Source organism: Mustela nigripes, chromosome 2 (genome assembly GCF_022355385.1).
Source record: "Mustela nigripes isolate SB6536 chromosome 2, MUSNIG.SB6536, whole genome shotgun sequence".
Taxonomy (NCBI): Eukaryota; Metazoa; Chordata; class Mammalia; order Carnivora; family Mustelidae; genus Mustela; species Mustela nigripes.
The window spans coordinates 157,360,509-157,388,105 of record NC_081558.1 but is presented as its reverse complement, the minus strand read 5'-3'; the positions used below and the strand labels follow the sequence as shown (position 1 = coordinate 157,388,105).

The window sequence follows — 27,597 nt, the reverse complement described above, 5'->3', positions numbered from 1 at the left end:
AAAAGAAAAACTTGCAGAGAACCTCTTTGCTTAGATGAAGACAATGATTGTAAATACAACATTATTTCTGTAATAGGAGAGATATGGATAGAACCTTCAAGTGATTCTTTGGTACTTTGTCCATCCCTTCCTCACATTATTTTCATCATTGGCTTCGTTTCCTGTCTTATTCATGAAAACCTCTAAGAGGCAGTACAGTCAATCACAAGATCACTGACTCAGGTCAATGAAGACACATCTCCTTTTCACGTTTATTTCATTTTGTTTTAAGTTCACAGAAGAGCAGAGCATTCATACGTGTAAAGTAACAGAAGAGAGAAACAGAATTTAAATACATTTTAAAAGAAAAGAAAAAAGCTTCTTTTAATTTTAATTTTTTTTTTTAAACACACATTGCGCTTTTTATTTTCCATCACAGAGCTAGTATCCAGGGAAAAAAAAATCCATCCAATAAACAAAAATAAACTTTGAACAACAAAAAACCCAAATAAAAAATGGCCATGTGTTTGTATCATCAAGGAAAAGTTCTGTTTATGTCTACAGGGCTGGAAAAAAAAAGGAATATATTTATATATATATATATATTTATATGTATATAACACTGTTAATAAGGAGAATTCTAACCAAGAGCAGGATTTATACACCCTTCAGTAGAGCAGTGAGAAGGCAGAGGTGAGGCAGGGTGGGGGGAAAGAAGACAGAGGTTTTGTCCCATACTTTTCTCCCCCTGCATCTTTTCCCCTTTAACCTTCCCCCAATCCCAGCGAATACTTAGGGAGCAGGATGTGGCCATAATCAATGGAATGAACCATTTACATTCTCTGGTGAAGAGCGAAGACTTAGGGAAATGGGTCCGAAAAAGGCCACAGATAGCTTAGAATTACGGCCACATGCCATGAAGCTAGTAGTTCCATGTATTTTCTCCATTTGCAAGAAGCAGATTTTTACTCTGTGCCTGGCTTTACATAGAGAAGGCTTGTGCAGAGGACAATGTAATGTAGCTATAGGAGTAGATCCAGGAGCACTACTCAGAGACACCTCTGAACTATCCATGAAAATGGGGACTTGTCCTATGGGCAGGTCATTCTCCCACTAAAAGAGAGCTCTGTAAGCGCTCTAAGTGGATCCCACATCCTTATCTACATCAAGTGATACTAATGCTAGGAAGTTATGGATAATCCCTGATCTTCCATACATGACGAAACTCAGATTCTGTTCTCTGAGGCAGTGAATGAAAAGCTCCAGGAATAGTGTGGGGCTACACTTTGATGGGTTCAAAAAAGTGGGCCTGTGCTCTGTCCATTCAGAACAAAGCACAAGAGAATAATTCTTCATTAACTGCCTGAGAAGCATCATTTCTGCGTAACTTCTTCTCAGAGAACTGAACTTGATGTTTGATCTTGGCCTTCACAACAACTCTTACTGTATCTGACTCTGTCACCTCCTGAAATGTGTTTTTGTCCTCTTTTTAACCTGTCTTCTTTAAATAATATTGACCCGTACTTTTTGAAAATGGAAATTGTTCTCTCTGTTCACTCTTTTGACTTCACAGCCTTCACAACAGTCAGTGAAGTTTAGGGAAACTCATGCCATGAGACGTTCCTTACAAAATAAAATGTATTGTCTTGCCTATTTCTCACAGAACAGCCTTTTGAAATTGCCTGGTCCCACGTGTCTGGTCCCATCATCACAGGCAGAGTTTTCAAGGACACAGGTTGACTAAAATGAGGCACTTGGCCCAGGAGGAGGAAAACAAAAACAAAAACAAAAAACACCCCTGATGTTTCCTTTCATATGCACCACATGCATTATACTCAATCTGGCTACTTTCCTTCCTATGAAAGGTTATTAGAATACAGTTCAACAAGTTAGATTTTTTATTGTAAGGAAACAACGCCAACTATTTCAAAGCCTTCTGTGTCATCTGAATGTGTCCCTTTTCTACATTGCTAAGAAGTTTTGGTCAGAAGAGAATTTTAGAACCAGTCCAGGGACCCTGTATTCTAAAAGTTTTGGCTTCTGAAATGGAGATGATGGGATGATGGTTCCAAGAAACGAAGGTGGTATCGAGGCCAACTGGAGGGTGACAAGCAGCTGGCCACAGGCTACATGAGCATGGAATTCTTATTCAGAACCAGAGTTTAGAGATGACAGAGGTCCTAGAGAAGTGATCCAAATTCCTTACTTTCAGGATGAGAAAATCAGGTCTCAGGATGGTTTGCTTTAGATCACATAGCTTATTTGTGGCCAGACCCTAGCCAGAATCCAATTTCTTGACTTTCTGCTTTACCTTAAAGTTGCCATTTATCTTGGGTGGACGGGAGGACTTTAAGTGAAGTGTTAATCTGACCTAAATTTATTTCTGTAACGTCCATATAGGAAGTCCCTGTGATTTCCAAAGTCATCTCTTTGATAGCTCTTTGTGGCTGTTCAGATTATAGAAAATACATATATGTCACTCTCTTAAACACATCAGACCCTTCAAAAAGACTCCAAGAGAACGTGCCTGACAGAGATACTCCCAATTAAAGTAATTTTGTCCTCATTTGCAATATTCAGGATAGATATGTAGAAATATAGGTCTATCAGCTTAAGTAAAAGTATCCATTTCCTAGGGTAACTTGGCAAGATATTTCTCAAGGATATAACGTATTTCTTACATCCTATAATTTCTTCGAATCAAGATGACAAAGAAGCTTTCCCAATGTCTTTGTCTGATGGAAAATAAAAACTGAGTAATATTTTGCTCACCGGGCTATAGGCGACTTCCTTGGATCTATTTAAATAAGCCATCCTAGATGGTGGGTAAGAAGTAACAAGAAGACACTGGGAGTTGATGCTAACAGACACATGAGCCCTTGAAATGCCTTCCTCATTTCCCTTGCTTTGGGGTCAGATGAGACAACTGTGGCAACAGTTGGGAGAAAATCCACTTAGGTCACTCAGGAACTAAGGACCCATGTATGTCCCTGTGACTTGAGCAGGATGTCAAGCTTTAATAGTTCCTGTGGGTCTGCTTCCTCTTGTTGAGGCAACCTTCTTGTTCGGGGCATTAGTAATACTTCTTCCCATTCTGACCTATAAAATGTTTTAGTTTTTATTTATTTGTATTTGACTTTTTTTCGTTAAGATTCATAGATTTAGCTGAACCGGGGCACTGCATGAAAAATGAAGTTTACATAGTTTATATTATGTACATAAACTAGTGATTTACATTGATTTACACATGATTGGTGCCTAATTTATTAATCAGCACACAGTATGTAAATGCACTGAAAGGAAATCAAGATTTTAAAATAAGTTTTCCATAATATCCATAAACATTTGCGCTGGTGTAAATGTTAAACCTAAACCTAACGTTAACACCAGCTTCCTTGCCAAGAGGAAAGTGATGTACATTGCTGGGTGAAAACAAATTCTCTCTTGAATTTCAGTTGGCCGTCTTTGACAACATAGCTACATGCAAATGAGAATAGTTTACTTCTCTTCCACTAGTATGCACATAAATGTAAACTCCATTTTGCATTTAGTGAGATGTTTACAGATATTATGCCAACCATGATGGAAAATTTACATCACTGGGGCAAATGTAGTCTTTGGAAGAGAAATATTTTAAGTACGTAAAAAAGAAGAAGGCTTCCTGAACTGAATTTGAGTTTCTTAATTTAGGGTCCTATCTCATCATTTTTGTGGTACTTTTAACATTTGTCTCCAAAATGTTAATAGTTTTTATAGGTTAGATATAGCACTGCACTTATATTCTTTTAAAAAAATGATAGTTACTGGTAACCAAGAATAAATTCAGGCTAAAAACTTATGAAGATGGAGAGAAAAATAAGGCCATGGTTAATCCCATGGAACTTGGTCCACAAAAAATTCCTCTTAAACAAGTAATTACGAAATAGAAAAAACGGGGCTCCGTATCTTTCCAAATGAAGCATAGCTCTTTTTTTTTAACCAAATCCAGTACTTTTCTTCCTTTTAAGTTTAAACCATTATTCTAGATTTGTCTTATAATACATACAATATTGTAAATATAGCATCTGTAAAGATAAGATTAAAAAAAATACATACACATATATATTATTTTTCCACAAATAATTCAAAAAACAAAAGGAGAGATTCCGGGAGACAAGCCAATAGAAACAGTCAAACCACAACCAACCTGGGGATGGAAACTGTGACTCTGGAGTAATTAAGAAGCTAACAACTCGGTAGGTAATAACTCAGAAATAATTTCATGCTGAGGAGTTTAGTTTTTGTGTGCAAAGGAGGTAAGTCCATTTTTGGAGGAGAAACAGATTTGTGTTTCTCTCTCCAAGAACATGAAAATCACGAGTACTTTTACAAGGTCTCTATGAATAGCCCCAGTTGACTGAATATGTCGTAAAAAAAATGCCCATGGCAAGGGAGAAGTCTGTCTGACTTGGAAGAGAAGGCAAAGGTCAATAGGACAATTCTTCCCCAACAGAAGATACAATTTCCCCCTAAGCCTTAGTTGTTTTAGGGCAGAGGGATTTTATGTCTCAAAACAAGTAAGGCTGTTCCTCCAACAAGGCAGCACCTTCTGATGAACAATTGCACAGAAGATGTAATTCTGCAGTTGTAAAACCTAGGATAGTTCTCATTCTTCAGGAAGTGCCCTTGGTCAAGTCATTTCTGTTTTCATTAACTGAAGGTCGGTTCTAAGGATTTAGTTTTATGAATGGTGGAGTTTCGCTTTTACATACAGAGGACATTAAATATGTTAGCCATTCAGAATAACTGATGAATTTCACTCCTCTCAGGGTATTATTTCCAACCAGTTGGTTCTTTTCAATGCAGGGTTTCAAGTTTTGATTACCAATGGAAAAGATTCTTGAAGGGATTTAGAGCAATACGATGAACTAAATTCCAAGAAGTCCCATGTTCAGACTCAATTTCTTGGTGTCAGTCCTCTGGCTGCTACCTTTTTCCTGACCTTTCTCCAAATTATGTTCTCCTCCATTCTTCACATTGCTTAGAGATGTTCTCAAACCTAGGAGATTTCTGGGGCCAATGTTTGCTCTGAAACAGGAGCCAGGACAGTTTTTTTAAAATCCCCAGATCCTGTCAGAGATATATGCAAACACCACAATATTCAATGTATGTTTAATTATGTTTAATATATGGTCCAGTATATTAAAACTCAGAGAACAAATGGTGCTGACAAGGCAGACATTCCTTTCAGTGGAGAATCTCCTTCCATAAAATCAAGACCTTGTCGTTATGATAGGGTGGAGACAATACGAAATGTAGGTGTATGATTAAGATATGTCACATGCCACAAGGATCTGTTCCTGAAACTGATACTAAACCAAATTAACTCCTGCTACTTTTCTTTTCTTATATATCTTTAATTTCACATGCATTCCTCTAAAGCTTCCACCTAAGGATGTGACTGGCTCTTCAATATGTGGGGAACACTTATCATCCATGATGATAAACTTTTATTCCTGTACTAAGACCAAAATGTTAGCGAAACCCCGATTGTCAATACACTGATGCTGGATAGGAATATGGCTCACCTTCCCTATATGTTAGAAGCTATTTTCTGGGATAAGAATTTCTGTACTATGCGAGGATCTGCCACAAATACTCTTATCCATCCCCAAGCCCAATTTGCCCTTCTGTTTCATGTTTAAGCTGCAAAATCATAAAAGAAGGCTGGTGATAAGCTTTCCAAAATGAACAATAGAATCCCCTAGAACAGATTTAAAATGTTGCTTATCAAAGAGATCATTACCTTCAAAGACAAGGTTCATTGCAAAGAGCCTTCAATTAATAAATCCAATCAGAAATTTCAGGTCCTTCCTTCCATCCTTCCTTCCTTCCCTCTTTTCCTCTTTTTCCCTCGCTTCCTCTCTTCCTTTCTCTCTTCCTTCCTTTTTCTATTTGCAGTTAGGAAGTTTCCTGTTTTATATTCGGTGACAACTATTTTTCAGGTTCCGAAACTAGAGGAGGTACCATATTTGGCTCTTCTGAAATACATTTAATTATGACCTCAATAATAATCCTCTGTCTTTTCAGAAAACAAACCACTTCCAATACCTCCTATAGTTTAAGTGAAAGCAATGGTTATTTTTCCTGACAAAGATATCTACAGACAGAGAGCCAGCTCTCTCTGCAAGACCTTTCCTAAGAAAATCCTGGTGTTGCAGCAATACCAAGCTTTGTGGTATGCATACAACTTCTACCTAAATTATTACAAGTTTCCCAGTTCTTTTGATGAAGAAACTAGCTCCCATTTCAGATGACTCTTGTCAATGTAAACTTAGACATCGTATCCCCCACAGTATCTTTTTCAGGAATCAGAAGCCAAAAGTGAGCAGGGAAGGTGGAATATACTCCAGCGGCCTGGCCTAGGATAATGACGGACCACTACAACAATGGTGCTGCAAACATTACCAGTGGAGCAAAAAAGAGATCGTGCAGGCCACCAAATAAAGTATTAGCTTATAACACCAGGACAAATATCTGCAAAGGAGCACGAGGAATGAATTCCTTCTTGTTATGGTCAATGCTTTGTCTAGAGCTCTGCCAACATCTCTACAAGATGAGTAGGGACCTGTGCATCTGCCTATTTTTCCTGCCTTGCTCACTCTCCCTAGGTTTAATCTGAAATAGGAAACAATCTCTGCTCAAGGGAATCCATGGGCCAAATGCAGTGTTATTTGAAGATCAGGGAAGGGGCATTACAGGGCTGCTTTGGATCTCCATGTGGCTCATCATCCTTTCATGAGGAGTTAACACTTGGAGACCTTCCTGGTTCTTGGGATTTACTCAACACATGCTACTCACTCCTGCAGCGAGCCTGCAAAAAGCCAGGAAATACATGAATTCCTCAGACTCAGGAAACAAGAGTGAAATCAGAAATCTCTCCTAGGTCACCTCGTTGACGTCACTGATTCTTTCTACTGTTTGCTCACCCCATCAATAGTAGGCACTTTCATTTACAGTGATATTCTGAGTGACTCTTGACTGGGTTCTGATGATTGGACTAGGAGGAATATGAGGTTCTGCCCTTAGAAGGGGCACAGCTTGGTGTTGATACACACTAATGTCATGTGACAGCCATGGGGGAGGGTGAGGAGCCCTGCTCCATGCCTCCTTCCCCACCATGTCCCCCAGCAACTTGTCACAGCCGCATCTCACAGTTACAATGCGGGACAGTATCTACAGCACAATGAGTCTATGTACACATGGACCATTCCCTTGGCATGCTTTAGAGAGAGACACACACACGCTCACACACATGTGCACCCACGTGAGAGCGAGAGACTTGAGCACGCGCGCACAGTGGAGAAAATTAAAATGGTACTTCCTAGCATTTGCGGCATGACTAGTGCTGGAGGGTGTAGTAGGGGGTGAAGAGAAGCAGCAGCCAGGGGGGAAGACGGGTGAAAGGGAGTCTCTGAGTTGGATGTGGGGGAGATAGAACACACTGGAAGGGCAAGAGATGGTCTTAACAGTTGGAAAGATAGTGGAGGCAGGAAAGCCAGGTAAAAGGCTCAACACGGGATTCCAGCGTGAATTCCACTGATAGTCTGACATGGCTATGAGTCAGCTCAAATGAAATGAACAAAATAAAAAGTTGATGGAAATATAAACACCAAAGGCAAGACCTTATTTTTTTCTTTCCCCACAGATGAAAAAGAATGAATGAAGGATAAAGTGTGTGTGGGGGGTTAATATCCATCTGATACTTCTTCACTGGTCTTATTTTTACAACATCCGGGTGTTCTTAGCATGATGTAGTCTTTATATAGTATACATTTGCTTCGCTATACATGTATCCTTGCAGAACTTTTCCCACCCTGACTTATATAGTTTAGTTTTTATTGATGGACTTTAAAATGGTTTTAAGTGTATTTTCTTCTTTGTTTTCTTATTTCCCCCTTCATTTAAAAACACACAAAGTTGTAAAATAAACAGTCTCCCCCCATCTTGCTCTCTCTCTCTCTCTGTATCCTGTGTGACGCATTTTTGTGTGTTTTTTTAAATTATTTTTAAATTTTTATTCTATTAACATTTGCTGAGAAGGCAGAGCAGAGACGCTGCCAGCAGCCACAGTGGTACGGCCAGACTGATGGATCCGTTTATTCCTCTCACCGACCCAGGCCCTGCAAGGCAAAAGAGACAGAAAAGAGAATAATTACATCCAGACTCCCTCTACGTCACAGGTGACAGCTCACAGGATTGGAGGTGAGAATGTGCCACGTACCAGCACCTTGAGGTCAGTGCGCTATGTACAGCCCAAGAAGGGCTCCCCATCTTTCCTAAATCCTTCTCCTTGAGTGGTAAGTATCTCAGGGGGTATCAGTGGTTGAACACTTCTGAATAGGAAATGCTCTTGCTGGGGAAAGCTATCACTCATGTGTCACCTGCTGGTGCACCAGGGTCCTCTTCACCCAACCTCCTTTCGCACTCTCTGCTCTGAATGGCACTGTGACGCCGGCCCCCGTTAAGGTGCCAAACATCGGTGAGGGTCCTTCAGCCCCAAGACATGGGCTCTTCCAGCTGATTCATTCCAGTATCTCCATCAATAAAACATGGGACCAATCTGAACCTCTCATTCCTCAGGGGGAAGTGGTAATTATTTATTTGTTAATGGGAAGGGGAATTGTTTCCAAGGAACACCATGGCTGAATGCACCGTAGCCGTGAGGTAGGAAAATAAGCCCACTCCTTGTAGAGTCTTAAGAGACAGCAGGGGATCATCTGATCCAAACTCTTCATGTGACCCTTTAAGGATCAAAAGCCAAGGCAGCAGGACCAACAACAAAGACAACCAAACCTAGAGAGTTTAAGGGGCAGGTCCAAACCAGAAGCAGAACTCAGACTTAAACCTGCCCAGAATTCACCCTGGAGTGGCAGCCTCTGTGTTTCCCACCGCCACCTCAGTTTTCCCAAAGCAGACACGATTTGGGGTGTGTGGGTGTGGATCTAAGGGGGAGACTCGAATGGGGAGGAAAGCGGAGAAGGCACTTGTGTGTTGACAGAAAGGAGATAATTGGGGCAGAAAATGTAGGCCCCAAGAGCTTGTCTCCTCTGCTTTGTTTGCTCTATTTTCTCCTTCTGTAAACTTCTGTTCATATAGATCTATTACAAGAAGAAAATGTTTGTGTTTTTCACAACAAAGATTTTTAGATTTAAAACTGAACGCTTAGACAATGATGCTCAAAAAAGAAATAAATGTGACTAATTAAGGGTCACTTCGCAGTTTTGCACATATATGCAGATCAATGTGTGAATTAATCTGCTAGTGTGTGTGTGTGTGTGTGTGTGTGTACACGTGCATGAGTGATTAAACCTACGATGGTCCTCTGACAGGCGAATGTTTCCAAAAGTGTCTACAAACATATCAAATCAAAGGTCAAATAACAGGGAAAATGCTGAATTCAAGAATGTCCTCCTAATCTGTGTTTTATGTAAATAATGGCAACAATAACTAAATAAAACCAATACTTACACAGCACTTACTATAAGGTACTGTTACAGATAATTTACGCATGTAAGCATATGATTTACGCATGTAAGACATGCTATGAGACAGGTATTATAATGAACCCTTTTTTACACTGAGCTAGTAAGAGGCATTGCACACACTTACACAGCTAGTGCACAGAGGAGCTGGGGTTTTGACCCAGGCAGCTGGTTCCAGTCTTTGCCTGTCACCACTACACAGTGAAGTTACACAGTGAAGGAGTTAATGTGTAACAAGTTACACATGTTCAGCAAATGAATTTGGGGTGTTTTTAAAACAAGAGCCATAACAAACAAAACACAACGTGGAGGCATCCATTACCTTTGAAAACAATTTTCAATAGAATATGTTTTACTAGAATGTCTCCTTGAGAATATTAAAAATATTACTTGCTCTAAAAATATGAATATATACAAACTTTGAACAGTATAGTTATGGTAAAAAATGAGCTTTATTATCTGGAAAGCTACGGAGATATAGAGTAAACAATTCGAATATCCAATCGGCCAATTCTTTAAGTTTCTGAATGGCTACAGGATTGTATTAATAAAGGAAACTTCTGCTGCCTTCGGGTTCATGCTTTTTGTGAAGAATTTAGGTTCAAGAAGATCATGTATCCTGCGTAAAGCACCTATGGGAACTGGTGACCAAGCAATAGTATACAGGTGTTCAAAGTCTCAGCTCCACGCCTTTCGTAGCCCACCCTCCACACCCTTCACCACCATTCTTTTTGGCCTTTGGGGCGTTTAAGTTCCATCAGTGGCAACTCCCCAGGGCTTCTGGCCAGATGGTAATACATTTCCCTATCATTTTAATTCCTCTAAATGCTTTACATGGCACTCATTTAGATTAGTGGGTCAGGACAGCTTCCAAAACAGAAAAAAGACTACACACACACAGGACCAAGCATAAATGATTTTTGTTTTGTCCTAGGGATAGTGTGGGTTTTACAAAGAGTCTAATTTTGCCTATATCCTTACTCTCATTTTTTAGTGCTGGGATAGGTTAGATTATCTCTCAGACATCTTGGAGTTGAGTGGTACCTGGGGAAGTCTAAAAGTCTAAAAAACCTAGTCTTTTATGTGAAGGGCAATAAATATTTGAGAAAGCAGAAATTCCGTCATTGAAAAATACCATATATATATGTGTGTGTATATATACATACACATGTTCACATTTAACATTTTTGCTAATGTATGTGCACACATATATTTGCAGATACAAAGAGAAGTAGATATATGTATGCATACTCATATATATGATATATGCATTGACATACCACACACACATATTATTGGTCTTTTAATAGACATAATTGAGAATTAACTGTTACTTTCACATGCTGGTCTATGATATGTACAGGGAATCCCAGTACTGTGCTAATAATCTTAATTTTATCCTTAGTAGAACTATTATTATATATTTGAAATGCATCTCATCGATCTGTTAAGAGTATCTTCACTTCTATCAATTATTATTTATTAAGTGCTCTCATATAGCTATTTGATGTGCTTATATGACTTGCTCTTTTCATAATTGGTTTTGAGAGTAAATAAATAGCTTGAAAAAATGCAAGGATAAATGAATGATAGTTGGAGAATCATCACAAGTGTGTATGCAATTATAGATATATATGACTGCATAGGAGACTACTTCAGTTAATGGCTATTTCAGGGAAGAATAATCAGCAAAATCATTAATTACGTTTTAGCTCATAGTTATGAAATTTCTGCTTATTTGTGGAAATGCAAATGATAAATCTTATTTCCCACACCAGATGGCCAGGCTCAGCAAGTGCTTTTATATACTGACAGATATAATGAAAGCAAGAGTCTGTAAACATAAATTAGCCTTAAGAATAGATAGGCAAATAGAACCACAATTCATACAACAGACAAAAATCATATCATATTTAGCCATATTCTATATGTGTTTATGTGTGTGTGTGCACACTTACATGTGTGGTATCTAGTAAACATTCAATAAATGGTAGTATCATCATCACTGCTATTAACTACAGAAGGCTGGATTATAGAAAGACATGAAATACTTCTGAATCAGAGGCAATGCCTTTGTGAATTGGGTCAAGGCATTTAAAGTTTGACCCGAAGGGGCAAAAATTCAGCTGTAGCAAGATTGAGAATTTTGAGTCAACACACCAGGTCAAGGTTCTCAACCTCAGGACAGGATGATAAGTGAGGTTCTGTATCAAGGGGAATGCTGGACTGCACTTTGCTACCACAATGCTTTTACAAGGGAATCTGTGATTAAGGACAAGGTTTGATAAAGCATCCTGAAATTGCGGGATATGAGAATTTTCAGCAAGTCTCTACACAAATTCGATGCAGGATGCTCGAACTGGTTGTCTTTCAGTAAAATCTCAAAGAAAGTGTAAGGTGATTTTCCAACATCTGCTTTAGAGAGCATGCACTTGGAGACACTTTGTGACTCATTCAAATCTAGCCAATGCACTTCTGTTGCTTCTCCTGAGTACTTAGGGCTTTTTACCTGGATTTTTGACTAGATTTTTTCACAATAATCTTTCTTAAACAACAACAACAACAACAACACAACATTTGTCACGGCTTCAGCAATCGTCAGGCATTCCTTTCAGCCTGTAAGGAATCAAGGCCAATAATAATTTTATTTTTGTAGTTAGTTGAGCCACACAAGAGAAGAAGAAAGACCGATGAGTTTAAGTTTGAATTCTTCTTACAATTATTAAGGGCTGACAGAGTGAGTGAAAATAAAACAAAAAATCAAATACAAAATAATTGCTAAGCAAAGAAGAAAAACAATCTCCTAAAATCTCTCTTAGAATACCTAGATGTGCCGGCTGAAGTGCTTCCCCGTCCTGGGAAGCCATGTTTAAAGGGAAGTCTGATAAGGTTGACTTTGGCGCCACCTGCTCTCTGTGTTCAGCTAGTACAGCTTCCTCTGGCAAGAAGGAATTGGGGATTAAAGCCTATATTCTCCAGGCTGGAGCACAGACGAGGGAATATATTGATATTTAATTTAAGCAATGTGTCTAGAGTTAAATTTGGGCTCCTCCTACATAATGCTTTTTTTTTTTTTTTATTGGCAAGGCTGAATTGCACTCCCCCTCCATTATTTATTTATTTATTTATTTTAAAATTAACATATAATGTATTAAGTCCCCAGGGGTACAGGTCTGTGAATCGTCAGGCTTACATACTTCATAGCACTCACCCTAACACATAACCTCCCCAATGTTCACAAACCAACTCCTACATAATTCTTTATGTATTATCTCTCCTCTGTATAAAGTAAGTCTTGGATAAGCCTAATTATTCTCACGGTAAAGTCCATCACATCTTCCCCATCAAAGCAACATTAAATATTTTGGCATACAAAATTTTGAAATTTTAGGCCAATACATAGAATTCCTTTGGGTGACACTAGGAATTTATCTTGGTGGTCTTTGAAATAAAACCCTATGCCCTATTTCTCCAAAACCCTAAGGTATCATATGTTCCACTAATACTAGCCACTTAAAATTCACATGTAATTGATACTCATGGCATTGGGGAAAGGAGGGATGAAAGAGACATGAGTTTATACCTTCTTGCCCCAAATGATCTTGGTTCAATGTATGTATTTCTGATGGCTTCATCTCTGCAACCCTCTGTGAAGACTTCCTAGAGTGGGCCATAAACAAGGCGCTGACCCTTTCCAGGGAGTAAGCAACAAAGTGTCCAAATTTCTGTGGCTGCTGGTCACTGGTAGGGTGTAAGTCCCACAAGAAAAGTTTTCACAATTGAGAATGACCTTGGTTGTCTCATCCCCTTTGAGGCCAACAGAAGAAAACATCTTCATATGAGACCAATCCAAGTAAGTGGCCATGAGGACTTAAGGAGGCTGCTGTCTGGCCATGAAGGTTCCTCTGTAGCTTTAGTCTGGGGACAGACACTGTTAAGGATTTCTGCTGGACTTGTAAAGAGGGCACTTCAGAATTGGTAATTGTTTGCAGCGAAGGTTCCAGTTCATGAAGCTTTCACCTGATTGCATTGTCTTTGTAAGGAGATGTGGGTGATTACTGGGTCACACAAGGCTGATGGAGGCATGTGGTGCTATTTCTGGGAGACCCCAGCGGCCGGGTGTACCATAAAAAGGGGAGGTTATAGGAAGACCTGGGAGAACACTGAGACAGGGAGAATATTAACTGTTCAAGTGTTTCATTTTAGGAGATGCTACTCTTACTCCTTTTAGCAATATATCTACTTGAATAGCCAACTAAGAACATCAAGTAGGCTTTCTGTCTCTGATGAGAGCCTGGTCACTGGGCAGCAAACACTGTCAAAAGTGCAGCTCCGCAAGAATTAACCATGGCCGCTTGGGATATGGAAAGTGGGAGGGGGTAATAACTTGTTCAATTCCGGAGATTTAAAAATGAATAGCTGTCAAAAATGATATAGAGTCATGGGTTGGATCAGGGCTTTTTGTGACTGAGAAAGTTCACAGCCCGGGAAACATAGTGGCACATATGTTGTGGAAATTATTACCACAAATTATTGAGATGAAATAAACTCAAGTGTATAAGACTCTAATATATGGCTAAGAAATCTTAATTTTAACATACAGTAGGTAATCAGAAATAAGAACCATACCTTTTTGCTTGAAGTGCACGGTGGTGCCAATTTCTAAAAAAGAAACATTTAGCAAAAGAAAAAACAGATAAAATTTTTTTTTATCAATTGAGAATACGCACAAAAGTAATCTGGTACTCTCCACTGAAAGGAGAATAGGACAAAAGGTGGAAAGAACATTCTAATAGGAACAAGTACTGGTAGAGAATGAAAGAAAGGCACACGGAGAGAGATTGTTTTGTTGGAACAAATGTTGTGCAGTTGGAGGTGGCAAAAATAATTTCCAACTACAAACACTTGATCTTATATGTTATGTGTATAGACAAGTACAAGGACACTGAGAATGCCATGTAGAAGTACACTTGACTGCAATTTAATGAAATGATGGAATGTGTCTGGCCTCCAACCCTCTCCTGCCATTTTTGCTCCTGGTTTACTCCACTCAAGCCAGGTGACCTTGCTTTTCTCCTAATACATTAAATCCTTTCCAGCTTTATAAGTGGTGCACCTGTTGCTTTATGTGCTTGCAATGTTTCTCCCCCAGATCTCTGCATGGCCCGCACAGTCCCTTCATTTAGATTTCTACTGCAAGGATACCAACCTAGGAAGGACTTCTCTCATCACCTTATCAAAGTGGTAGCATCACTTTTTCTTTCTTTCTTTCTTTCTTTTTAAAGATTTTATTTATTTATTTGAGAGACAGAGATCACAAGTAGGCAGAGAGGGAGAGAGGAGGAAGCAGGCTCCCTGCTGAGCAGAGAGCCCGATGTGGGGCTCGGTCCCAGGACCCTGAGATCATGACCTGAGCTGAAGGCAGAGGCTTAACCCACTGAGCCACCCCAGGCACACCCCCCAGGTCACTTTCTATTCCTTTACCCTGATTTATTAAGAGTCTTAGCATTTATCACTACATGTATCATTTTATGAATTTACTTATTTGCTTGGTTAAAGTTTATCTCCTCCATTAATATATATGTTCCATGAGGGCAGCAAAGGTGTCTGTCTGCTCAACCATTGTATTCTTGTGCCTGGATTAGAGTCTGACATGCAGTATGTGTTCAGTAAATACTTGTTAAATGTATAAATCTCAGGGTTGGAAGAACTCATACTGGTCAAATACCTGAATTCCCTTTTGAGTGACTTTATCAACTAAACAACAATACTGTTATATCTTTAGAAGTAAATGTGGAAACTTTCCATAGGATACCACTTTGACTTTCAGGACTAAGTGGATGGTTTGTTAGATATAGGAACCCAAACCATGGCTGTGGGATATGGATTGCCTTTTCCGTGATCAGGACATGACTTCGCACCCCCTAGTAACACACTTTTACTCAGGAAGTAAAGTAAAATTTTCAGAGTACTGAACTCTGAAGCTAAAGAGAGCTTTTTGAATTGGATATCTGGTTACCTCATTTTCCAGACTGAAACTTGTCCAATGCTTTCTTGTGTCTTCCAGGATAAGGACCCAGATCCTATTACCTCATCTCTCCAGCCTCATCAGTGTGTATCATCTCTGCATCCCAGCCCACAAAATTTCCTTCATTCTCCTTGGGATCATGTTTTTTGTGGTTGTTGTAGGGCCGATGGCCCAATGTTATCACTACTAGTAACCCCACTCCTCCTTCAGAAAGTCAGGGAAGACTTTCTCAGTCTCCTTAGTAAAATGAAGTCCCTTTATTATAAGCTCTGCTCTCTTTCATGACACTCATCTCAGTTTTAATTTTAAGTTCCTTTGTCTGAGGTTTTGATTAATGTTTGTCTTCGCTACTGGACTATGAGTTCCAAGGAAGCAAGTGCTGTCTCTACTCCTGTTCTGCCTTGTAGTACAGCCAATGCACAAAGGCACTCTGAATGCACAATGGGCCAGAGAAGATTTAGAATCTCTGAAATATGAGAAAAATAAATACAGGCCACGCATCCTCCCAACAGAGCCTGGGACGGTTAAAACAACAGAGAGCCTGAGTAGCTTACTTATAATCTGATGCAGCACGAAGGGCTCAGACCTTCAGAATCAGGTCTGCAAAATTTCTGAGGTTCGGTGCAGTCTATTTCCTTCACAGATTTTCCATTTGTCTCTCCAAAGGAGGTCACAAGAAGAAGCCCTCCAACAGCGTGCCATTTTCTGCTATTCTTATGATGGCTATAAGAGGGCACAATTCTCCTAGAGTCTGACGTTTGAAAATGTTTGGTGACAATTCAGCAGCCAGGCTGCTTCTAACAGCGAGCTGTAGGTACAAGTCAGGACAGTCTGCCTAAACTAGTCCAGTCTGGGATGGGGGGATCCCAGTGTGAATGCTCTTTTGTACGATGCTTGCTGGTGGTCCTCTAGAGGCACTTCTGAAGATGCTCAAAGCCACCGGCACCTGTCCATCTGTCTTTGAAGAGTTAGTCTGTTCTTTGCACAAGTACTGAAGTCTTCTGTGTGGAAGCCCATACAGAAGGATGCAGTGATAATTCTGCTTCTCTCCTAGCAGAAGCCAGAAACCAATGTCACTCTTACCCCAGAAGTGAAGCCAGATTCCATCAGGATATAAAACACTGTTTTGTTTATCAAACAACTCTACCTATTGACTATGCTGATCATGTGACTACTGATGTTTCAATTGTATATTAAACACACAGCCACTTTCATGATACCGACTCTGACTACTTTTCTTTGAAATAAATATGTTGCCTTAAAAATTGTTGAAAAGGCACTGTAGAGAATGTACTTAGCTTAGTATGATCAGTTACCCAGGGTCACACAGAGTAAAGCTGAGACTGAAATTTAGGGCTCTCACTTCTCCAACTAGAACCCTGTCCACTATCCTACAATGCCCCTCTGGTGTTTTTATTAAAGCAAGGCTAGGTAACTATAGCCTGTATAACTCCAGGGTTCTCAATGGGATATTTCAATGATTCAGTATCAGCTGGGGACAGTTTGGCTCTACTCTTGTGCAAAAGGCAACTGACCTTCTTTCTTTGGTCAAGCCTTTCAATTTATCATTCTTTGGAATTTGTAAGGAGGCTACCAGGTCATGGAATGATTGCTTTTTCACCCGAAAAGGCTTAGATCCCTAATGGGACCATCTTCATGTCAAGAATACTTGGTTTGCCTTGCTCCATCCCTGATCCACAGGTCTCATGAGAATAATTCCAAGCAAGTGTTCAGGAACCTGTGCAGGCAGGAAGACCTGCTTAAGCTAGAAAATACCACTTAACTTCTCTTTGCCTCAGCTTCATTATCTGTGAAATACATGTAATCAACACACTCCTGATAAATTTGTGGTACTGGTTAGATAAACTAATTATCATTACATCAGTACTTCGAATGCTGCTAGATACACAGTAAGTGCTCAATGCATGAGTCATTATCATCAGATTTGGGTTAAAATCCCCTCTACAGAGGACTTTCAGTGAAAATTTGGTGGAAAAGAGAAAAATATATCTTAACACATAAGCTATGGAAGTGCGATCCAAAGCATAATAATAATGAAAAAAAAATCTACTGTAGCAGTAAGGATGAATGAAACATTAAGAGATGCTAGCACACCCAAATGATAGGGAAGCCGACTGACCAGGTAAAGGGAAAACCAGCAATAAGCCTGGGTTAACCAGTCAGTGATGCAGGCCTGGATTAAGAGTCTACATGTCTAAATATTTCTCTTAGAGAATAGAAACTCCCCTACTAATGAATTTAAAAAAGTTCATTAAAAGAAGGATTTTAAAACATTGCCCAAATATTATATTCTATGAAAAAAATAGCACAAGAACCAGATAAAAAAATATGCATACCGGGACGCCTGGGTGGCTCAGTTGGTTAAGCAGCTGCCTTCCGCTCAGATCATGATCCCAGCGTCCTGGGATAGGATCCCACATCGGGCTCCTTGCTCGGCAGGGAGCCTGCTTCTCCCTCTGCCTCTGCCTGCCACTCTGTCTGCCTGTGCTCGCTCCCCCCACCCCCGATAAATAAGTAAAATCTTTAAAAAAAAAAAAAAATATGCATACCTTTAAAAGCAAACGAGGTTACGAGTCAGATTTTAGGTGCCCTCCCTATTGCAATAAATAAACCGGTTTGGGAAATACTAATTTTTTTTTTTTTTTTTTTTTTTTTAATTCAGGTTAGTTAACATACAGTGCAGCCCTGGGGTTTCAGGAGCAGAACCATGGATTCATCACCAACGCACCACACCCAGTGCTCATCCTAACTGGTGTGTGCTTTAATGCCCATCACCTATCTAGCCCATCCCCCACGACCCTCTCCTCTACCAACTCTCAGTTTGTTCTCTACAATTAAGATTCTCTTACGGTTTGCTCCCTCTCTGTTTTTATCTTACTTTATTTTTCCTTCCCTTCTCCTATGTTCATCAATTTTGTTTCTTAATGTCCACATATGAGTGAAATCATGATCGTGGTCCTTCTCTGACTGACTACACTTAGCATAATACGCTCTAGTTCCATCCATGTCGTTGAAAATGGCAAGATTTCATTCTCTTTGATTGAAACACTGATTAGTGATCTTTAGACTTGGAATTTCATTTATCTTTAGGGAAAAAAAACAGAGTGCTTATTTTGTACTATTATTTCCTATTCCTCCTCTTCTGTTGGAATAGACTATTCTGTTTGGAGAAGCAAAACCCTGAATGTTTTGAGCCTGGCTGGCATTTTGAAAACTTGGTTGTGTGCTGCCATCTTGTGGTAATACAAAGACATGTTTCTATGTGCTGTCTAAAGGAATTGCCTTTGTCCACCAGGTGGCAATAGTGGGGAAAATAAAAACTTTTTTTTTCCAGTCCCAGCCAGCAAGAAATGTTACATTTCCAAAAGGAGTCTTTCCTATTCTGACAGAAAAGAAAAAAAAAAAATTGTTGTCCTTAAAAAACTGAGAATTATTCTTCCTTTTGTAGTGCTAAGGTGATACCAAATTCTGGAGTAAAACTGACTTGCCAAGGATATGATTTCTCTAGGGATTTCTTGGAAACACTCATTAGAATACACTTGAAACCTATTATTTTTATACGTCTTAGGTATAAAAGTATAAAAAACATATGCTTAAGCAAATACATTTAACAAGTAAGCATGGCAGTATGGGCCAAAGAATAAAAATAAATCTACCATAGCAGTGAATAAAACTTTGGGGGAGTTTAGTACAGAGAAAGTTCTCGAATTCTCTAGAAGCATTATTGCCATATGCTTAGACTTTAGTTTCTCCTGACGGAGTACAAAGGGGCAATGGGGGAGAGAATTTAATACCAGAAAGGGCAAGTGTTATGACACATTTATGCTAATCTGTCTGTGACTTTTAACTTTCAGATTCTATATATACAGCCATGTCAGGCAAACCTGCAGCATTCAGCCTCTCAGTTGGCACAGAGCATGTCTTCCATCTTCACTAGTGTAGTCTCAGCTCACTATTTCTCTAGCACAGAGTAGGTGTCCCACAGATTTGTGAAATGAATGCCCGTGCACAGAAGAGTGGATGAAGGAATGAACAAAAAGGCTGATGGAATCATTTAGTACCTCAACATCTATCCTAGCTAGGATTCTAGGTAGAGGAAGATTCTATTCTTCTTTTGGAAGCTCATGCCCTAGTGGAAAGGCAAAATTTTTGCTGGGAAATCAAACATTTGGAGAGTCAAATGGGTTGAAGAAGTCCTTTCATCAGTCCCCAAGTTAGGTCAGGTAGAAAATTTTCTGGGTGGTTGAGCTTCACTTAAGAATATGCTCTGCAGAGGGGTTGCCTGGGTGTCTCAGTTGGTTAAGTGTTTGACTCTTGATTTCAGCTCAGGTCATGATCTCAGGGTTGTGAGATTGAATCCAAAATTGGGTTCTGCACTGGGTGTAGGACATGCTTAAGAGTCTCTCCCTCTCCCTCTGCCCTATACCCCATCTCTCCCTCTCTAAAAAAAAAGAAAACATTAAAAAAAAAGGAATAAAAAAGAGAATATCCTCTCAACTAATTAAAACTAAAACCTTAGAAATAGAAACCCAAGCTTGTTTTATTGTTCAGAGACCAGAAGACTTCTTACCTCTCATCTTCCATGATGTGGTGTGATTCATTCTCTCTCTCTCTCTCTCTCTCTGTTCAAAAACTGAAGTGAGTGATATGAAAGTGAGAGAGATGTGTCCCTGGAAACTCTATAGGGTTTACAGTTTGGAAAATCTTTTATTGTCCGAGGGAATGTTCAAGTCTATATTTCTGAACAATTTTGTCATTTTGCCTTGTTTGAGTTCTATGTGGTAGAGGAGATGAGGGTCCAACAAGTCCATAAAAAGAAGCATTGATTTTCAGTACTCTGACTCTTGACTTTTCGCGTCTTATCTTAAAGTCCCTGCTTCTAAGTATTTACTCCCAGCCCTGGGGAGGATGTACAGAACTTTGGGGTGGTTTTTCTTGTGTGGTTTTTCTTGTGTGGTTTCTTGTGTGGTTTTTCTTGTTCCATGTTTACATGAACATGAATGAACCACGTTCTAATCTGCCACTGCCATCTGAACAAGGGAATACTCTGCCTTCCATTGCATATGGCACAACTCTTTGTATAAGTCTGGTCATCGGATGTGCCTTAGGTTTTGAAAATGACATGTTAGTTTGAGGATTTAAGATGATTAATTGCACTGTTTCTCCCCCACTCCCCCGCTTCTGGGAGATCTAGTAGGACTGTATGTACAGAAGAGAGGGAAGGTCCAAATTCAATGGGAGTTTTTACCCTCCAGTTGCCTGGAACAAGTGAGAGAGGTACGGCGTAAAAATCCTTAAGAAACTTAATAAAGGAAATGAGGAAGATTCGACGTGTTGCCTCTTCCTCCTTCACTGATGAAGAAGACCTGAAACATAACATTTATAAGGTTCTTTAATGGGAATTTATGTTTTATGTGCTCTGACTTTTATTTATTTATTTTTGTCACAGTTTTTAAAAACAAAACCCTTATTATTATAGTGGTTTAAAAGCAGGGCATTTATTAATTCAATTTTCAAAGCCTCTTTCAAGCTTAGAAAGTTATTAATTTCTTTCTCGCAGGTTTCTCCATTCAGAGGCTTTAGGCAACAGCAACGTCTACTTACAAGCATTATTATTATTGTTTTTTGACATAGAAAAAGATATGGCTGTGACTTCTGTTTAGGTTGTTAGAGTTTTTTATTTTCTCCACTTACTATATTCATGTTGTATGAACCCTAATTCCGAATACCTCTGGAAAAATGTTCTCTGAGAATCAGTAACCATTCTGGGTGTAGTTCACAGGGGAAAAGCCAAAGCAGAGAAATAGGTCTAAACCTTAACCTTAAGGCTATTCCTGCTTTGTTTAGTTTTAGTTTTAGTATTTTTTTTTTTTTTATTGTTGCTGTTCGTTTGTTTTTTAAAAGTAAGCTCTATGCCCTGCATGGGTCTTGAGCTCAGGACCCTGAGATCAAGAGTCACATACTTTGTGGACAGAGCCAGTCAGGTGCCCTGATTTTTATTTTCTTAGTTAGTTCATAGGTGGACTATTATCTTAACTACTCAGAGAATTATTTCAAACTGGCTGGGGGAAACCAAGAAGTCTTAGTGTGTCATCAATATTTGAGAAAGGATGTTGGCTTCCTTTAGCTAACTTTAGGTCATGAAAGGAATCTTACACTTCCAAATACTTCTAGGGGCTTTTTTCCCTCTTAACAGTTGACCTAAAATGAACTTCACATGTTTGATGCTTTTTAGGAATGAGCTGGAGCCATGAATGATTTAGTCAAATATTTGTCACTCTGGGAATGTGGTGATAACTTCTTGTTGAATGAGAGAATAAGCCCAAACCAAAATTAATTCTGACATAATTTCTTATTGTGTAATGTGAATAAAATATTTGAAACTCACAGGGACACTTGGGTGGCTCAGTCGGTTATGCGTCTGCTTTCCCTTCAGCTCCTGATCCCAGGAATGACCCGTCCAGGGATCAAGTTCCACATTGGGCTCCCTGCTCAGAGCGAAGTCTGCTTTGCCCTCTGCCCCTTCTCCTGCTTGTGCTCTCTCTCAGATAAATAAATAAAGTGTTTTAAAAAATATTTGAGACTCACTGTTTATTCTCATGAATTTATGGACCAATCCCCTAGAAACCAAGTCTTCTACAGTAAAAGGCATCAGGAAAAAAAATGTTTTTAATGCTCATTTCATTCAAAAGAGACCAACTTATGAAGGGGGAAATATTAACACACCAATTTAGAGAGAGGATGTAGGCACTCCCACATCTGAAAGGAGGACCTCTCACTGGAAATCCTGGAAGGGACACAAGGGAAACCTCTGATAGGAAGAGTCTGGTTTGACTGGGATTGGGGAGAGCTGTGAGTGTGTCTGTCACTGTGGAGACAGCCCTGATCTGGGGCCAGAGGGCTGCTCCTGGGCCTGCCTGAGCTGTAAGCTTGGGCAAGTCACAGAAACACACCCATCCTCAGAAAGGACAAAAAAAACATAAAGGCTTAGGTGTTTTAACTCAAGTATTTTAAGCTCAAACCTCCAGATGAAACATTTGTTTATGTTATCTCTGAGGAGAGAGATTATATACGATCTTTATTTTCTTCTCTATAGTTTCACATCTTTTCAAATTCTTCCATAATGAATAGAAAAGTATTTATAAAAACAAAACAATGCATTTTAAAAACACTCTAACTCTGGGGAAAAGAAAATAATATTTGGCTTTGGGCTGACATCCTTACAAGGAGGCTGAAACTTTTTTTCCTCGCTTTTTCAGTTGGCTGGTGTCATAGAGCAAAACCAAACAGAAGCTAAGATAGGTAAGGCCAAGGAACATAGTCTTAACAACAGGAACTGACAACGCAATAAAAAATGTATTATATGGGCTTATGAGGTCCTCAGACTACAGGCTTGATATAATTGCACTGTCGAGTAAGAGGGGGTGTGTGATGTGTCTTTAACGACTGTGGGATCTGCTCAGTGGTGATGTGAGTTGCTCCAGAAAGTGTAGATTTGCCGAGCACTCCCACCATAAAGAGAGGGCTCCAGTAAGTCTCTTACAGAAAGTCAGCTTTCTCAAATCCTACGTGTTTCTTATTTAGCCTGAGAAATTTAATTTTTAATAATTAATGAATCAAAATGTTAGAGAATGCCCAAGGGTCTAACTTTAATAAAGGGGTTTCCCTGGGCCACTCCACCTTAAAATACATACAAGATTAGAAAAACTTAAAAAAAAAAATTAGAAAAACTCCAGAAGTAAATTTATTTAAATCAGCTGTCCGTAAGTTGTGTTTTTTGTTTTTTATTTTTTTTTTTTTTGTTTAAGGATTTATTTATTTATTTGACACAGAGAGAGTACAAGCAGGGGGAGTGGCAGGGAGAGAAGCAGGCTCCCCGCCGAGCAGGAAGCCCTGCTCTGTCCCAGGACACTGGGATCATGACCTGAGCTAAAGGCAAATGCCCATGGAGCCACACAGGCGTCCCAGTCAGTAAGATAATAGGGTCAGACATGCAGTTTCTGTCTTTTGAGAGAAAGACGTGTATCTAGAATGTGACCTTTGCATCTGTAGGTACAATTCTGGCCTTTTGCCCTTGTGGAATTAAAGACCACTCTTCTCATTTAATAAAGAACTACTTCCCAGTCCCAAATCTACTTAGTTGTTGGTACAAAGTAGATTATATTTTCCGTGTTTAAAAACATACATTTTATGTATATTTTAAAGCCTTTTGTGCCTCCCTTTATTTGACTTGCTAAAAAAGGATTAAAAGCACAGGTCTGGGTAAGTCTCTAGAGATTTTCCTTCTTTCTGGTTTTCTTCCTCTCTTTTCATTTCCCAGCCCTGAATTGTGAATTGCAGATCTGTTTTAGAATACATTTTAGATTTAAATTCTAAGGAATTCAAGACTGTCTTTAATCCATGTAAGGTGTGTTTTCATTTTGTATGTTTCAAAATTAAAAAAAAAAAATGTTCAGCTACCATAAAACAAGATGACAGGCCTCCAGAATTTGAATGCAGAGATAACGAATTTGTGAGATTTCCTACAGCTTTTAAGGCTCTTGGAAATTAGAAGATACGGGATTACAAATGGTGGTGTGCTCTGTGTTACCCTTGCATCTATGTCTCTGGCACTAACCCCCACAGCCCAGAACTTGGTAAAGGCGGTTCTGCTTTGGACCTTTCCCAAGTGACTTTGTTACTCAGCATGCCAGGAAGCCTCAGGGATTCATACTCCCGCCGTGTCACTGACTCCAACTACAGCATCGCCACCAGCTTCTGGAGCAGCTCCTTGAAAATACTGACGGGTCCTTGCAACCCGACCATTCCCACAACTAAAATTAAAATTTATCATCCAACCTCCCTGATGAGCGACTGAAAGTTTTCTCTGGGTGTTCATCCAGAAAATAGGCTCTCAGCATTTTTTTTCCAGAAAATTCACCCAAGATAGTGCTACCTACACCCAGTATGCAGTATCACTACATGTCTGTACAATGAAGCCAGCAGATGCTTTCTTGTCCTAAGAGAGTAACAGAGAGGTGGGAATGTAAATTCCCTTACTTTTTTTTTTTTTTTAAAGATTTTATTAATTTATTTGACAGAGAGATGTATACAGAGAGAGCACAAGTAGGCAGAGGGGCAGGCAGAGGAAAAGGGAGAAGCAGGCTTTCCACTGAGTAGGGAGCCGGATACGGGCCTCGATCCTAGGACCCTGGGATCATGACCTGAGCCAAAGGCAGCCACTGAACTGACTGAGCCACCCACGCACCCCAGATTCCCTTACTTTTAACCCCCACTGTTTTATCACATTTCTTTTCTTTTTAAAACAGGCCAGATGCAAAATAGGATAAGTAAGAAACTATTTGAGAAAGAGTGTGTTTTTTCAGATTTTGAAAGTTAATTAGGCTTAATTAAATTAATTCAGCTCTCTCTGAATTCTAGACTTTGGTATAGACTGGAATGTTTGCTCCTCTCTTTTCTCCTTTCTGCCTTTTAAACGTCCCTTTCACCTGGAAGCCTTCCCTGATTGCTCTGGGCTAGCTAAGCTGTCTCTGTCCTGTGCTCCCTGAATACTCCACAGGTACCCTAAACTTAGCAAACCTTTTTCATGCCTGCTTCACATAGAAAGTACGAGGGTAGTTGTGTTTCTGAGTGGATGAATGGGGTGACTGACATACTGTGCATTGTCAGGTAAGCTGAGCCAGAAATGAACCTGCACTGCCCGTTGAGAATGAAGTCTCTTTCTTGTGTTCCTAATGGTTAGAAATCTCGAGAACAAGAAAACGTGGACTCTAAAAGAAACTCGACAAAGCAAAAGCAAGTGGAGAGTCCATGTAAATGCAGAACAAGAAGTCACACTATTAACGGAACTGACTTAGCAGGGTTGGTTCTCGAAGGGAAGACCGACTTCCAGTGACTGAGACCGCTCTTTTTCAGCATTGCAACAACGAGCAGCTTTCAGTGACGAACTTACCTGTGTCCTGGAACTCCAGGGAGGAAAATAGAACAAACCTCCCACGTTACTCCTCTCTAACTTGCAATTCAACATACAAAGATACCGTCTGATTTCTTCCTTCCTTCCTTCCCTCCTTTTGATTTCTTTCTTCCTGCCTTCCTTCTTCTCTTTCTTCCCTCTCTCTCTCCCCTTCCTGCCTCCCCCCTTCCCTTTCTCCCTCTCTCCCTCCCTTCCCCCACCCCCCTTTCTTTTTCTTTCTTTCTCCCTTTCTTTCTAGAGGTGTTTCTGTTTTCCGAACCTTCCCTGCTCCCAAGTCATACAAACTCTACATGTATAATCGAGAAAACATTTCAGAATGGTCAAGCAACTTTCCAACATAGAACATGGCTGGGAATGCTTGTGCTTTGTGGGCTAAGGCGGATGGCATGGTACACAGAATGGGCAATCAGCCAAGACGTAACTCTTTCCTTTTACTATTTTTTTTTTTTTTTTAAATGCTACTGTGGCCCTGAACAATGTCTCTTAGGCTGTTAAAAAAGTCATCCCGGAACTGCAATTGCAAGGTGAGTGGTTCATTTAGAGCCATTGTTACAAGCATGGGACGGTTAGAGTAGAACCGACTGACAGCTATGATTTATAGTGAAGATACTTTGTTAGTGGTGTTGTCTAGGGGTTAAAACACACATATGTGTGACAGAGATGGGGCAAGTGTTTTCTTCTACAATCAGCATAGTAATAAGCAGAACAGTATAGTCAACTATGGTGATGCTTGGCTCCCCAGGGTCCAATTAGGAAGCACGATGAATGACTTGTGAAGTCTCTCCCCCCACTGACTTGTGGTGGATATAAGCTGACAATTCTCAGTGGAGTCCTAGTGAGTGGTCTGCCTACTCCCATCATACATCTGGGTACATATGAACACCTTAAATTGGAATTCCAAACTCATTATGTCGTGCTGTGTTCCTCCTTGGCAGGTGTGTTTCTTCACAGCAGTATACAAGGGGACATGTAAGGTGGGGCCCCGTAAGCCCATCTCCGCCTCCCCCCGACGGAGGTGCTGTTTCATTTAAGACCTACAAATGACTTGTGATGATGAAAGACCACTGTGAGGACAGAGTGACTGTGTAAGGGAAGTTGTTACTAAGGTTAATTTGTATCTTGCCTCTTCAGAAGTAGATGTGTCCTCCAGATAGATGGGATAATGGCTTTGCTCGCATAGCTGCTAACCAGGGTTTAGAAGTGAATGTTATTACTATCAAAACTTTTTCTTTGGTTTCATTTGAAGGATGTCAAAGAAAAAGTATATATGTCGGGTGAGGTGAATATGGTGAAAAATACAGAGTAAAAGAAAATCAAGAAGTACAGAGAGCAGGAATATGAATCTCAGGTAAAATAGAGAGAGCTCAAGGGCAGACTAAAATTCAAGTTTAGGGGCGCCTGGGTGGCTCAGTGGGTTAAGCCGCTGCCTTCGGCTCAGGTCATGAACCCAGGGTCCTGGGATCGAGCCCCGCATCGGGCTCTCTGCTCAGCAGGGAGCCTGCTTCCTCCTCTCTCTCTGCCTGCCTCTCTGCCTGCTTGTGATCTCTTTCTGTCAAATAAATAAATAAAATCTTTAAAAAAAAAATAAAATTCAAGTTTACACTTTGGGGGTTACATGAGGACATTCCTCAGGAGCTGAGACTGTCAGATGTTTGAGTTCCTGGAGGGTATGCATTCTTTCTTTTTGACTCTAAATAGTGCCACTTCTTTCAAGGACTTGAAGGACTTGCTCCATACAATGTCTCTGAACATAGAGCCAAGCTCCCAAAGAAGGGCCTCCTTCCTGGCTCTATCCAGCTCCTCACAGCACCACGTTGCCCTCCCGTTAAATGGCACACTGATGCAAACACCAGGGCCAGCTCAGCTGGGGGTTCCCTGGAAAGACCAGAGAGACCTGCATCAGCATTTTCTGTCCATTCCAGATCCTGGTCTTCTCACCCTTTGGGGCGTCATGCCAACATTTTCTGCTGCAAATCTCACTGAGCTCTTCTTAGGCAGCTTTATTCCTTTTAATTAAAAAGACAAGACTGTCAATTACTTAAACTTAATCCCCAAATGTAATTGTTACTTTG

At 40.0% G+C, this 27,597-nt stretch overlaps 1 protein-coding gene across 3 annotated transcripts in view; it reads right to left on the bottom strand.

Annotated features, from left to right (window-relative positions):
* Positions 1-227: 227 nt before the first annotated feature.
* Positions 228-27,597, bottom strand: part of LSAMP (limbic system associated membrane protein) — a 654,328-nt gene continuing 626,958 nt past the window's right edge. For 2 of the 3 annotated variants that reach the window (XM_059391909.1, XM_059391911.1), the window contains one exon: positions 228-8,141. In XM_059391909.1, coding sequence (XP_059247892.1) covers positions 8,044-8,141 — 98 coding nt within the window. In that variant the 3' untranslated portion in view covers positions 228-8,043. Of the gene's footprint in view, positions 8,142-14,132; positions 14,166-27,597 lie in introns of all 3 variants that reach the window. The other variant, XM_059391908.1, reaches the window with a different exon arrangement.